This window comes from Muscardinus avellanarius, assembly GCF_963383645.1.
Source record: "Muscardinus avellanarius genome assembly, chromosome: 2".
In the NCBI taxonomy this organism is placed as follows: Eukaryota; Metazoa; Chordata; class Mammalia; order Rodentia; family Gliridae; genus Muscardinus; species Muscardinus avellanarius.
The window spans coordinates 188,807,985-188,821,283 of record NC_137787.1 but is presented as its reverse complement, the minus strand read 5'-3'; the positions used below and the strand labels follow the sequence as shown (position 1 = coordinate 188,821,283).

At 39.5% G+C, this 13,299-nt stretch overlaps 1 protein-coding gene across 1 annotated transcript in view; it reads right to left on the bottom strand.

Annotated features, from left to right (window-relative positions):
* Positions 1–3,921: 3,921 nt before the first annotated feature.
* RAP2A (RAP2A, member of RAS oncogene family) overlaps positions 3,922–13,299 on the bottom strand; it is a gene marked incomplete at both ends in the record, with an annotated part of 32,463 nt that continues 23,085 nt past the window's right edge. Inside the window, one exon of the mRNA XM_080688834.1 lies at positions 3,922–4,159. Within this exon, the coding sequence (XP_080544960.1) occupies positions 3,922–4,159 (238 nt within the window). The remainder of the gene's footprint in view (positions 4,160–13,299) is intronic.

Below are 13,299 nucleotides of genomic sequence, written 5' to 3'. Positions count from 1 at the left end.
TTTATGATGACTGATTTTATTTATTTTTGTGTGTGGTACTGGGAATGAAACCCAGGGGCTATCTACCTCCGGGCTATACTCCCAGACCTATTTTATATTTTATTTGGAAACAGGGTCTCACTAAGTAGCTGAGTTTGGCTTTGAACCTGCTCAATCCTCCTGTCTCAGCCTCCCAAGCGTGGGGATTACAAGCGTGAGCCACCATGCCTGGCTGATGACTGATTTTAAAACTGTCTTCAGGGTCTTTTTACGTGATAAATTCTCTCAGGCGTAAATATATCTATATGAAAAATGTCTGCATATCTTTATGAAGAGCCTTACTGCATTACATGGCATTCATAGTTGTTCTTGATTATAATACATAAAATCCACCCACAAGTGTGTTCAAAGCAAAAAACAAAACCCAGAATTTCATTAAATAAATTTATTTGTTAAAATAATTTAACTCCAAATACAACTGTTGAATTTGCATTGAGTTATAACTACAATTCATGGTTTAATTGAAATGTCAAGGTTTAACAACTGACATTGTTACAGAACAAGAAACTGTTGTTCAGTTTTAAATGGTCAGCTGTATTATAGCTCAACAATGGATTGTGAACTGTAGCTCTGGGAAACCCCAAATCAATAATGACAAGTCTGTTTTCAAACCTACTGCAGTCATTCTTGAAACCCTGATCAAGATTTAATAGATGCACAATGACAAGTTAAAAAAAAAGACCCCCATAGTCTTTAACATCTGATTGGCTAAAGAGACAATTAAAGGTTGACCAGAGCTAACACAGGGCTACTGAGAAGAACAAAACAAAAAACAAAAAACGAGAAACCATCCAACAGCAACAAACGAAACACTTTCATATTCATACAGACACTGGCAACAGTCGCACTGGAAAAGCCACCCTTGAAAACCAACACCAGACATCCTTAGGCAACATTTCTTTATACAGAAAAGCAAGGATCAGTAGTTTTACCACAGAAGAGTGATGGCAGCTGATTTAGAAGTTCAATCCTAATTCTAACTCTAATCATCAAAGCACCTTTCAATAGTTGAAGGGAAGAGTTTATGTAATACTTCTGATAAGATGCTGGCTTGGCTGAATAAAATGAAAGGCATCAGGTACCACCACTATCACAGCTTAGAGGAACCCAAAAGTTACAACATTCAAAGAAAAAAAATGAGAAAAATGCTGCCTTTGTATGAAAGTCAAAAGCAAAAACAAAAGAAAACCTTATCACAATAGCTAAAGAAAAAGTGGGTCTTTGGATCAAACCATAATGTTTTTAAGGCATGTTAGCAAAACTTCCACTTAACTAGTTACTAGTCTGATCAGGGCATAAAATAAACAGTGAGCTAGAGTCACCGAGTTTCTTGTGTGTCCACTATGATTCCATGTGCCATTGAGTGTACTCTTCATATGCTCCAGCTTTTTATTCCCATCTTAGCAAACACCTTAGTTCAAGTGAGTTGGATTCAGGCCAATGAAGGCCGCGAGCACGAGCGGCTCCTTCCTCGGGCGTCTCATGCTGTGTCATGGCCTACGTGGGGCTGTGAGCAGACCATGATCGGGCAGCCACCTCAGCTCTCGTGACGGCCTCCCAGTGCAAGCCCGCCTCCGCATCTGACAAACAGTCCTAACCGGAACCCCAAGTCTCAGTTCATGTTTTTCGCCTCCCATTTTGCCAGCCCTTTCCCACGACTTCGTCTATTTTTCATATCTGCATAGCAATCCATGATATGAGACTGTGGAATCTGTACAGTGTTTCTAATATGCAATCTTAGCTATCATAAGTTGCTATTAATTACGGAATTCTAAGAAAACAGTCATTCTGAGAAGTTAGAGGCTTCAAAACTCAACCAAGTCACTAACATACTTCTATTTCAGTAGATAAGTCATAGTCTCAAACCTTTTATTTCTCTACATGCTTGAGGTGAATCAACTTTTACATAGTAAAATTTGTTTTAAGAAAATTGGTTAGAACTTTTTGTTCTATAAACAAGGTGCTTCGTAACTGAAGGTTATAAAAAAATTATACCAAAGAGTGTAAATATTCATAATTCAAGGATTCTCTAACAACATGGCCTGATTTTACCCACACAAAAAAAGGTCTTCAGTTTTCTCATCTATGAAAAATACTATCAAATTTTTTTCTCTATCCTTTCAGCTTAATGCCAGTTACCAAACACTTGGGGGGGGGGCTACCAATGATTTCAATGATATATAAAAGATCCTTAAATAATTTCAAAGAAAAAAATGTTTTTGATACACTATATTCTGCAGTATAGATTCTCAGTATAGGCAATTATCTCTGACTTGTGCCAAATTCTTAGGAACAGTAAACACACATGCACACACAGACACACTCTTTCCTCAGTTACACACGTAGGACCAAAGGTTACTTGCACAAGACTGTGAGACCCAGAAAATATGGGGTGGTGGGTAAGTGGCAGGCCCAGGCTTCAGGGAGTCCTGAAGGCCAAGCGCCTCTCCAGAGGGCGGGCTCAAGATCAGCTCTTCAGCATTTGTAATTCTGAAGTGGGGTGAAAACCCTTCTACCCTTGATTGTAAAACTTCTGAATAGGTTTTTTCCTGTGCCATTACTCATGCAAATGATAAATACTTCACGGCCATGAAAACCAAAACTGTCAGAGCTTGAGCACCTTTTCAAAACAAAATTCTCACTCTAGCTTTATTTGCCACTTCAGTAATCAGGGCAAAGTTGTTGTAAGACAACCTTTATATCACTCGCCAGGAAAATTAAAGATAAAAGGTTTTTTGTCCCTTACCTTCCACTCTGTAATTTACGTTCTACTTTTAAGCCCAAATTATTTCACGTGGTTATTCAATTTCGTCAATGCCTGCACTAAAGCTCTGCTACAGCAAACTGAATTTCCAAAGCAGGTAAGCCACGGGCCACATCACAACCCTAACCCTTTAAAGGCAAGGAGGAATTTGCTGCTTTGACGAATGTTAAAAATGCCAGCTATCTGCACTGTCGTGTGAGGTTTCTGCAAACGGGGACGTGTGGATGCAACATGGCTTCGTCTTCCTTACATGATGGTGCTAGTTCATCTACTAGGATGCGTCTTGTTAGTAAGGCTAGGCAACCTCTCCATCTCAGGTTCTTCCTTCATGTTCAGTCAATAAGGACCAGCCCTGCCGGGTTAACAGAGGGCGGGCTTGGGGTTTAATTCCCACCAAGCCCTTGTGAGAGCCTCCGCTTTCCTCTGCAGAGTGAGTGATTTACCTGTTTCCAGAGCCAGACTGTACTGCCACCCAGCCTTGTTCTGACCTTTGCTCTACCAAGGACTGGGGCCCGAGCTAGTTCCATGTCACAAATCAGGATGACGTCTCCAAGTCAGCATCGGTTCTGAGCAACAGAAGTGCGTCAGCTGAGGAAAGGCTCCCCTGCGACGCACTTGGCAGGCCAGCTGTCCCCTTACCTGGCGGAATACACTGGTTAGAAACTCTATCCCAACTCCCGAAATTCAGTACTCTTGTAGGAAAATATTTCTCCTTTGCTTATTTCTTTTTTAAAGAAGACAAAATATTTTAATTGTAAGTGGTCATAGGAACTCTTCCGATTTCTCCCTCGTGATTACTTGTAATTTATACAATAGGTGCTTCTGTCAAGTCAGAGACGACGCCGTCGCTGCTTTCAAACACGATCACCCTGTAGATCGACGGGCCGTGCCTTCGGGATGCAGATGCGTAAAGCAGACTGAGGACCACGGTGAAAACCGCAGCCCTGGAACCGCGTGTACTCAGAGGTTCCAGCTGACAGTTGCTGCTCGTTTCTGAGGGAGGGCTGTGGTGCGCTGGAGGTTCACACCACGCATCCTGCCGCTCCGCACCGAGTGGACCAGGGTTCTGTCGCCTATGACATTGGGCGAATCCTGTCCAGGACGGCCATGGTCGGATGCTATTGGATGTTGCAGGCAGAGCAGCACGGATCGTCTTTGTCAGGCTGAGCAGCGTAGTTCATCTGCCTCACGATTTCTGCAAAGAGTTCATCCACCATGGTCTTACTCTTGGCAGAAGTCTCCATAAAGGGGCAGCCCCACTCTTCCGCAAGGGCTCGGCCTTCATTGGAGGACACTTCTCTCTCGCTCTCCAGGTCCACCTTGTTTCCAACCAAGATGACGGGCACTTTCTCATATCTATGAAAGAACAAACAAAACACACACGCTGTAGCAGTTAGCACGAAGATAAACAGGTAATGCATCTTCTTTCCTCTACACAGTCTACCATAAATGGTCTTTTCAGTCGCATGAAACACTATTTGTACTGCCTGGCTCGATACCTACCTAAGGACATATTGAACCTGCTCTCTCAGTGAATCCTAAGTGTTCCCCCCAAAAAAATGATGGTTTTAATTAATCAATTAAACATAAACCAATTTACCTTTCCCAATATACTTAGAAAATTATTCTCAAAATCTCAGACTAACACCACTTAGATTAATGAAAAATTTTTTAAGAGATGCTCACTCAAAACTTCACATTTGATTATAATAAACAGTTATTAGGAAACAGTTCATAATTGTCAGCATTTTACTAAATTCTGTATGTATACAAAAACAATCATGTTCTAATAGCTCCTAAGAAAAAAAGTAGAAATCACTAGAATGAAACCACAAAATGCAACTATACCTGATTTCTTCATAAAACTGTCATAAAGTAGCTACTTAGAAGAGAAACTATTATGGTTCCTTTTTGTTTTTGTGATGCTGGGATGAGCCCAGGAATGTTTCACCTCTCAGCTATACCCTCTGTCCTTTTTACTTTGAAGCAGGGTCTAAGTTGCTATTCAGGCTGGCCTTGAGCCTGCATCTCCTGTGTCAGCCTCCCCAGGGATCTCCACTGGGATAACAGGCATGTGCCACTACTCCTGGACTAGTCTGACTTTCTTTGGTTAGATTAGGATTAAACATTCTAATCATTAGTTTTATTTGATGGTATTTTTCTTCCTTCTTAACTAGAGTAGGTGTTGATGAGTAAATGTGTTTGGAAAAAGCTAACTTGATGAAGCTAGTGATGAGACAAGAAGAAAAAAGGTCTTATAATTTTGATATTTAAAGATTATTTACTTTATAGTGGCTACTTCATAAACTACAGAACACAATAGACAGGTGTGAAAATACCTGGTATAGTTCTGCATACTTCTTTCTTTTTTCTAAGAAATGTAGCTAATATATTTTCACAAGACCATTGCTTTTACCTTAAAAGGTCATTTCAAAGGTTTTCTGTGTCTTTTGTGATTTTAGTGTGTGTGTGTGTGTGTGTGTGTGTGTGTGTGTGTGTTCCTCTAAGCAGAACGCATCTCTGATTTATAGAGAAAGTAAACAGCATAAGTGCACACCAGTGATACGTGATACCAAATGTGCCCAGACATAGCTAACGTGTCAGAAGAGAACAGCACCACAGAGTCAGGCCTCACTGAGCAGGACTGCTGGAGAGTGTCACTCAGGACCCGGGTAACAGTCACTGTTGGCTCTAAGACTTGCACCGCATCATCACCCATCAAGATGGCGCTCTCCACTCATTCTAACTTGCAAAGTCAAGCATATTCCAAGAGAAACTCACTTTTCTCTTTGGCACTACATCACACTAAGAGGCCATTATGCAGGCCTTGCGCCATTTAGCAATTTAAAACATTTAACAACAACTTAAAAATTAGTGGGAGTAACAACCAAGGGTGAAGCTGGACTTTGGATATTATCATTTTGCAGGAAATCTATTTGGACGACTTACTTTGTATGAATTTACAGCATGCCAGCCGGACCTTATGTTTCCTGGTCCCAGATCATGCCGACAGCTCTGAACACATGATACAAAGACTCTTCACATTTTAACGACTCTTCCATACAAACAAATGAGGCATACCCCTGGGCTTCTGGGAGGACAAAGGGAGTGGGACTGAAGCTACGGCAGCACCACGCGCAGCTACTCTGCACATAACCTCTTTTGACCTGTGGTGCGGAGAAGCCTGGCAGGAGCCAACACTGCCAGCCATGTTGGGACCATGGCAGTTTTTAATCTGCTTTACTTGCAAAGATATAACTGCATTTTCCTTGTGAATTGTGTGTGTGTGTGTGTGTGTGTGTGTGTGTGTGTGTGTGTGTAAGAAAGAGAGAGCATGCTTTAAAATGTTTTGTTTGTCATGAAGTAACTTAAAATTATTATAATTCATAAAACTTACTAGCTGAATTTATATTAAAAACAGATTTCTAATTTCTATAAACAATATTTAATGAAAAAGGAAGTGATAAGACATCATTTCCTATTATTAAACAGCTAAATATTTTAATAAATACTTTTGGGTTTAAATACAGCATTATAGTATGTTTTATACTGAAATAAGAAATACTTCTTTTACTTTTTAGTTAAAAGTATTGAATATATTAGAATATGTGAATTTTTCAAAATGTGCAAAAAATACCAAACTGTTAACAGTTATGTGATATACTGGTTAAATCAAGAATTTGCACAAATTTTAGGAATGATCTGATTCTCGAAAAAGCAACAATATAGCAAACATAGATCTACATGTAATAATAACAATTTAACAATGTAGATAAAAATTCAGGTCCTATCAGAGACTCTGTCCATTCTGTCTCCAACCTAAATGTCAATGGTCATTTCTAACATCAAGATATAAAAGATGATACAGAAATATAAGTTAGATCTTTTGAAAGTAACTAAGATCTTTAGGAAAAAGTATATACATTTCAGAATCACAGATGGTGATAAAATTTGTCTTTCTGCGAACATTAAAATTTGGGGCAGTAGAAAAATTTTTAAACCATGGTTTGGAGGCTCTGCTTCCAGCCCTGCCAACGAGAGGCTGCAAGGCTGGGGCAAATCATTTCCTCCATGTATCTGTATTTTATTTATTCATCAATAAAAAAGGAATGAGAATATCTGTTTCTATTGAACACACAAGATGGCTGTAAAGGTCAAATGAGATAATATGGAAAATATTAAGTACTCGATCAATACAGGGTGTGGTTTCTTTCCTCTCCTGACCCCGCTGATGTGAGACCACAGCGTGAGAGGTGATGAACTGTTAAGAAGCCAGAGAAACTGATCAAAGGAGCCGGAGAGCCCCTGAGGAGGAGCCACCCGCTGTTGGAAGACTGGGGGCATTCTAAAACCAGAACGAAGAGCAGTGCCACTGCACCCGACAGCAGCTGGTCCCCTGTCCTAGGCTGAGCAACAAGGGAAGCGTTCTCAAAACATTGGGGACTTAAGAAATAAAATAATAACTGTGGCAAGGGTGATCTCAGGCTTTGGAATGGGAAGGCAGGATGGGGTCCTACTTGAAGAGGTAGGATTTGGAGGAACCTGGAGCCTCCTTAGAAAAGATGGAGGAGAAGAACAAGAGAAAGTGGCAAAGCCATGTGTCATAGAGCACAGAAAAACTGGTCTTGTTATCTACTGCTGCGGCGTAGTGTGCTTTAAAAAACAACCACACGCACAGCCAAGAATTTACTTCCAGGACTCTCTAGCTAGCTCTGCAAATTTACACTAACTTAACCTCTTGGTGCCTGTTTCTTGCAGTCTAAAATGAGCTGGACTAGACAATTATCAAGGTGTCCTTGAACTCTGAAGCTAAAATTCACAATGGACCTGGTGGACTCCACCCACTGGCAACACCTATTATTTGCCAGTTTAATGGCTGTGCGCTGGGCACTGTGCTAAGAACAGCATCCCAAAGGCTGATCTTCTAAACTGATACGCAAGTGAACCTGAGGAGTGGAGCCAAAGCGTAGGGGAGAACCTCACGAGGTCTCTCGGGACCAAAGCACGGGGCAGCGGGGCTTTTCATTCCTTCCAGTAGAGCAGCCACGGCCAGCATGCTGATTCACAAGCAGGAGCTAAAGACACACACCGGACCCAGGCAGCTCCATTTCACTGGCAATATTGCCCAGTCACAATTATCTGAGATGATTTTGCTATGTAAATAGTAAAGGCTACATTGAAAACTGCCCCACGTGGTATACATAACTAGTAGTAAACAATCAATGAGTCATACACGTATTCATCTATTCAACACGTATTTTTTTCTAAGAGCCTACTATGTGCTAGACAAAACTACCTACACTTTCACCAGGTAAGGACCAAGATTTCTGCCCGCACAGGGAATAGAGTCTGGCAAAGCGACACAGATGCCAACAATAAACACAAGTTACTAAAGTAAATTATAGGCTTACCGGAAGATAAAAGGAAAAAGAAAACAGAAAATACAGATTGGGGGCACAGGTATGATTTTAAATAAGATGATCACAGGCCCCACTGGGCAGGTGGCCTGTGAGCTGGGGGGTAAAGGGTGTAGGGCGCTTGCCAAGAGGTGTCAGGCAGAGACCCCAGCAGGATGTGGACTGGACTGCGCATGTGTGGGGCGTGCCTGGTAGTGAATGGGCCTGTGGGATGGACTGATAAAACTCCTGCAGGGTTACTGCAGTGCAAGAAACGTGTTTACTAGAGACAAAACAGAACTCAGGAACTAGGATGCCAAAAGCATCCCGAGAAGACAAAATGACATTGATGGCAGGGCTCGCTCTATTACTGAGGGAGACTTGGCCCTTCGTTAGTAGGAGATGGCAGTGACTTTCATTTTGTGTTCTATTTTATTTCCTTGCTTTTCTATACACATCTGGGGATGAAGCTGAAAGTGCAAGATTCCAAAACTATTCAAACTGACGTCGTGTTGGTAGCCTGGCATGAGTGGGATTCCACCTAGCGCATCAGCTGCAGGGGTCCTCATCTCACCACTGGCACAGACCACCTCTGGCATTTTCTTTAAGAAGATGACCAGGCTCGGGCAGTGGCCGACGCAGCTCAAACTATTTTGTTCAGAGTCTGTGGACAAACACTTGTTTTACTGACATGAACTTGTATACTGTCTGTTGTATTCCTGAGCATGAATAAATAAAGCTAGCTCTTTTAAGCAGCTGTGCTTAAAGGATTGAATGAAACATCACTGAGCTGTAGAATGCGGATGGGCTTCTCCGTGAGCAGCTTTGTAAATATCAATAGCTCAGAGGCATTTGATGTGCTCATCGATGAAATTCATGCGTTCTCCTCTCTTGTAACTGTTGTGATATATGTATAGATTTATGGGTATGCTTTACTCTCGTAGTTTCTAAACTTGGCTGATCATCAAAACAACTTGGAAATTTAAAAAGAATACTAATTCCCAGGCCCTACTCCTGAGCTACTGAATGTGAATCTGTGATCGAGAATCTGCTAAGAATACGTGTATCTCTCTATATAACCTCTGAAGACAAACGTGTATTGTTTATGTTTTAAGTTGTGGTAAATCCGGAATCGATTCCTTCTTCCCTTCATTTACCCACTCATGCAGACTGTAGCCGGAGAGCACTACTGTGGGCTTGTGTTGTACTTATCAGAGGAGACCATACTTCATGGGAGTTTTATCATGCGGCTATAGTCTTAGCTACATGCAGACTGAAACATACCTCTTTGAATTCAGAAACAAGAATCAGAATAGCTTTTCTAAGTCCTCTTGTTCAGCTTTCTACCTGGTGTTAAAATCTCACCTACAAAGAGCATCTCTAGGCAAAGTGTCAAAACACCTGATGCTGCAATTACTTCCATGACAAACTTGCCAGATGGCTTTGTAGTTATGTCTGAACATCTCTGGTGATGTGCAACTTGTAGCTAAAGGCACCCTGTCTTTGTCCTTATGTCAGTTCTGTTAAAAAGTCAGAGTTAAAAAGTTTACCCCTGCATAAGGAGCTGTGATCCGGAATACCCCGTGCCCTTCTCACACATCCTAATTCTTCGGTCTCCTAGTAGAAATCTTTTCTCCCTCAAAAAACAGGTTTCCTTTCCCCTTATTTCTTTGCTAAAATGGAATAATATGATTTCTTTTTAAGCTATGTTTGTTATTTAATATTTTAATAAAGCATAATATAAAAACTTCCTAGCAATAATTAACTAATAAAAGAGAAAAATAAAAAAATATTCTTAATTTCCTCTATGAAAATGATTCCTATAACTATTTTGGTTTACATTCTTCTATACTATTTCCCCAAACACACTCATATAAATATAGATACTATTTTTATAAAAGGAGGTTATAGCAATTATATTGAGTAGCTTCAAATTTTACTTAATATTATGGAGCTTTTCATTTCAATAGGTGATATATATCATCTGAATAGCTAAGTATGATTCCACTTTATAGATTCTGTAACTATACCATAATTTAATTTATTCTTTCCCTATTAGTGCCAGATGAAGCCTCTCCAAGTATTTTTTGGCTGACATAAACAGAATAGACTTACAAGTGTGATTTCTGTCTCAAAGGGTATAGTAAAGTATATAATTGTATGATATATACACCTATGTGTGTATATATGTGCACCTATCTTTGCATGCCCTTTGAACCAGAAAAATCACATTTCTAGATTAGTTCATCAAATTGTTGTATATACACATACCCAGTGTCAGTGGGTATCCAGCAATTTATACTACAACCAACAGTTAAGCTTTAAAAGTGCTTGTTTCTCCACCATCAGAATTGATATTTTTAATCTTCTGGTAAAGTATTATGGGAGTTCTGGAAAAAATAAGAATCATTTTTGGCTAGGACTTGAAGGTTCCTTCTACAGCTTTCGGCATAAAATGTCAATACTTCTTGTAAGGAAAAAAACCATGAACTTTACATAAGGCTGCCCTGTACTTCTGAATGGACTTGTTTTGAAGTGGCTATATATTTTATTGTAGGCGGGGTGTTCGGGTAGTTTAGCTTGGATAATGAAAGGAAACCACAGTCCTTTGCTTTGACACTCTCATCATTGTAGAATGCATTCCGAAGATGAACACAGAGAAATATGTAAATGCTATGTAAAGATCGTGTAAGGACAGTAATAATACCCAGAAGATATTCAAATATATCAAAAATACCATGCCAATGTAAAGCAATCGGCTTTTATAGAAATAGCTGGAGTTGATACTGTACCAGAAGAACAGATTCCTAAAAGTTTGGTTGTGAGAGGCCAACTGATGACAGAAGTGTAACACACAGGCACTTTAAATGTGGCATCGAAAGACCATGTGAGGACTGCTAGTGCGGCCAGGACTGCAGGCGCCCACTGCAGTCTTTATCTCCCACTGACGGCAATTAAAAAAAGGACAAAAAACAAAAGCTGATACAAAAGAAATTAATTTTTTTCCTGAATAATGGAAATGGGAAAAGGGTTCCCTTAAGATCCAAAGGGGGCAGGGGAAATTCCCAGGTTTTTATTTTCTCTCCTCATTTTTCCTGGAAGATGACCCCAATTCTGAGAACCATATGGCAATGCAGAACGCTAAAACTTGGAGAGAAACACCATATGTCTGGCCAGAGGACCAGGGAAATGAGCCCCGGTGCTCTGAAGCATGTGGGAGCAATCTCAGAGAAGCCCACGCCAGGGAAGGGGACTTCTTAATTCTATGTGTGAATCAACACAAGCTCACGTGATCGTCACATGCGGGACAGACCCAAAGGAGTATAATAAGGGCTTTGAGAACTGAACTCCCATTTAAACCACTGCTCAAGTCTCAGATTAGCTCGAGTGTATGTGAAAGGAACCAAGCTGACATGGGAACTCTCCTGAAGGAGAGAGAGAGAGAGCCTGCACTTTGAACCTGAGTGGGTTGGTTAATCCTTCTAAGAAAAAAAATCTCCAGAGGACTGCAACAGGACTTAATAATACTAAACATGTCCAATACAACCCCAAATTATTGGACATACAAAGAACCTTGAAAATGTGACTAATTCTTAAGAGAAAAGACATTCAATAAATGTGATATAACACAGAGGCGGAAATGATCAGCTCCAGAGCTGCTACAATTTGAGAATCTGTAATACACAAACTTTGTGCACAACATTGGAGCATTTTAGAGATCAGATTTTTGGGTTAAGAATGCTCAACCAGTTAAGTCTATGCACATATTCCCCAATCCAAAAACTTCTGGTTCCCAGCATTTCGGATAAGGGATAATGCACTAGAAAAACTGTGTTTCATGAGGTAAACGTAAACACTTCTGAAATGAACAGGAAGAGAAAATGATTTCATAAAGTACAAAGAAGAACCAAATGAATATTTTAGAACCAAAATTATAGTTTTTGAAGTAAAGCATAAACTGGACAGGAAGAATGGCAATAGCAGAAGAGTCAGTGAACTTAAAAACATATCGCTGTAAGCTGCCCAATCTGGAAAAAAAAAAAGATTAAAAAAAAAGTGAGCAGAGCATCAGGAACCCACGGGACAACTGGAAAGACATTCAACTTGCATGCCTTTAGAGCTGAGAAGAAACAGACTGGTTCAGAAAAGATAAAATAAATAATGGCTGAAAACATCTCAAACTTGGTGAAGAAGGTAACTCACAAATTATATTAATTCAGCAACCTCCCCCAACAGAATAGTTAAAAAAAAAACAAATAAATACACAGAATAATTAAACTACTTAAAAAACAAAGATAAAGATAAAATTTGAAAGCAGCCAAAGAAAATAAATGCGCTGTATACAGGAAAACAAACAAAATGACTAAAGATTTCTTATCAGAAACCACAGATGCTAGACAGCAGTGGAACTATATTTAAAAAAAAACTAGAAGAATGAAAAAAATAACAAAAAACCCTATTGACGAAAGCAAAATATCCTTCAGAATTGAAGGTAAAATGAGAACTTTCTTAGATAAAGGAAACAAGGGTAATTTATTCCTAGCAAACCTGTTCCAAAAGAAATACTAAGAAAAGTTCTTAAGGCTGAAGAAAAATGGCATCAGAAGCAAACTAAAATTTCGGGAATAAAATGATTACTTAGTATTTAAGAATGGTAAATATCTGGTTAAGTATAACATTACTTTTCTCCTTTTAAAAGTATATATAAATATTTAAAGCAAAAATTTGATAGTCTTTTTGTGGTTTTGATATAAGCTGATATAATATAAAAACTCTGGTAAACATGTAACAATCATGTTTCTACATACTAGCAACGAAATGCACAATAAAATGATACCATTGTCATCACTCCAAAATACAAATATAAACCCAACAAATCATGTTCAGATCTTATATGCCCGAACCCATACAATGCTGATGAGATCAAAGATCTAAATAAATGAAGAAACGGCTATGTTCATGGATTAGAAGATTCAGCACAATTAAGTCAATTTTCCCCAAACTGACATGCAAGTTGAACACAATGTCAACAAGTATTTTTTTAAAAGACAAAAGCAAGATTTTTCCACAATTTTATGAAAGGCAGTTTTGGAAAGGAAG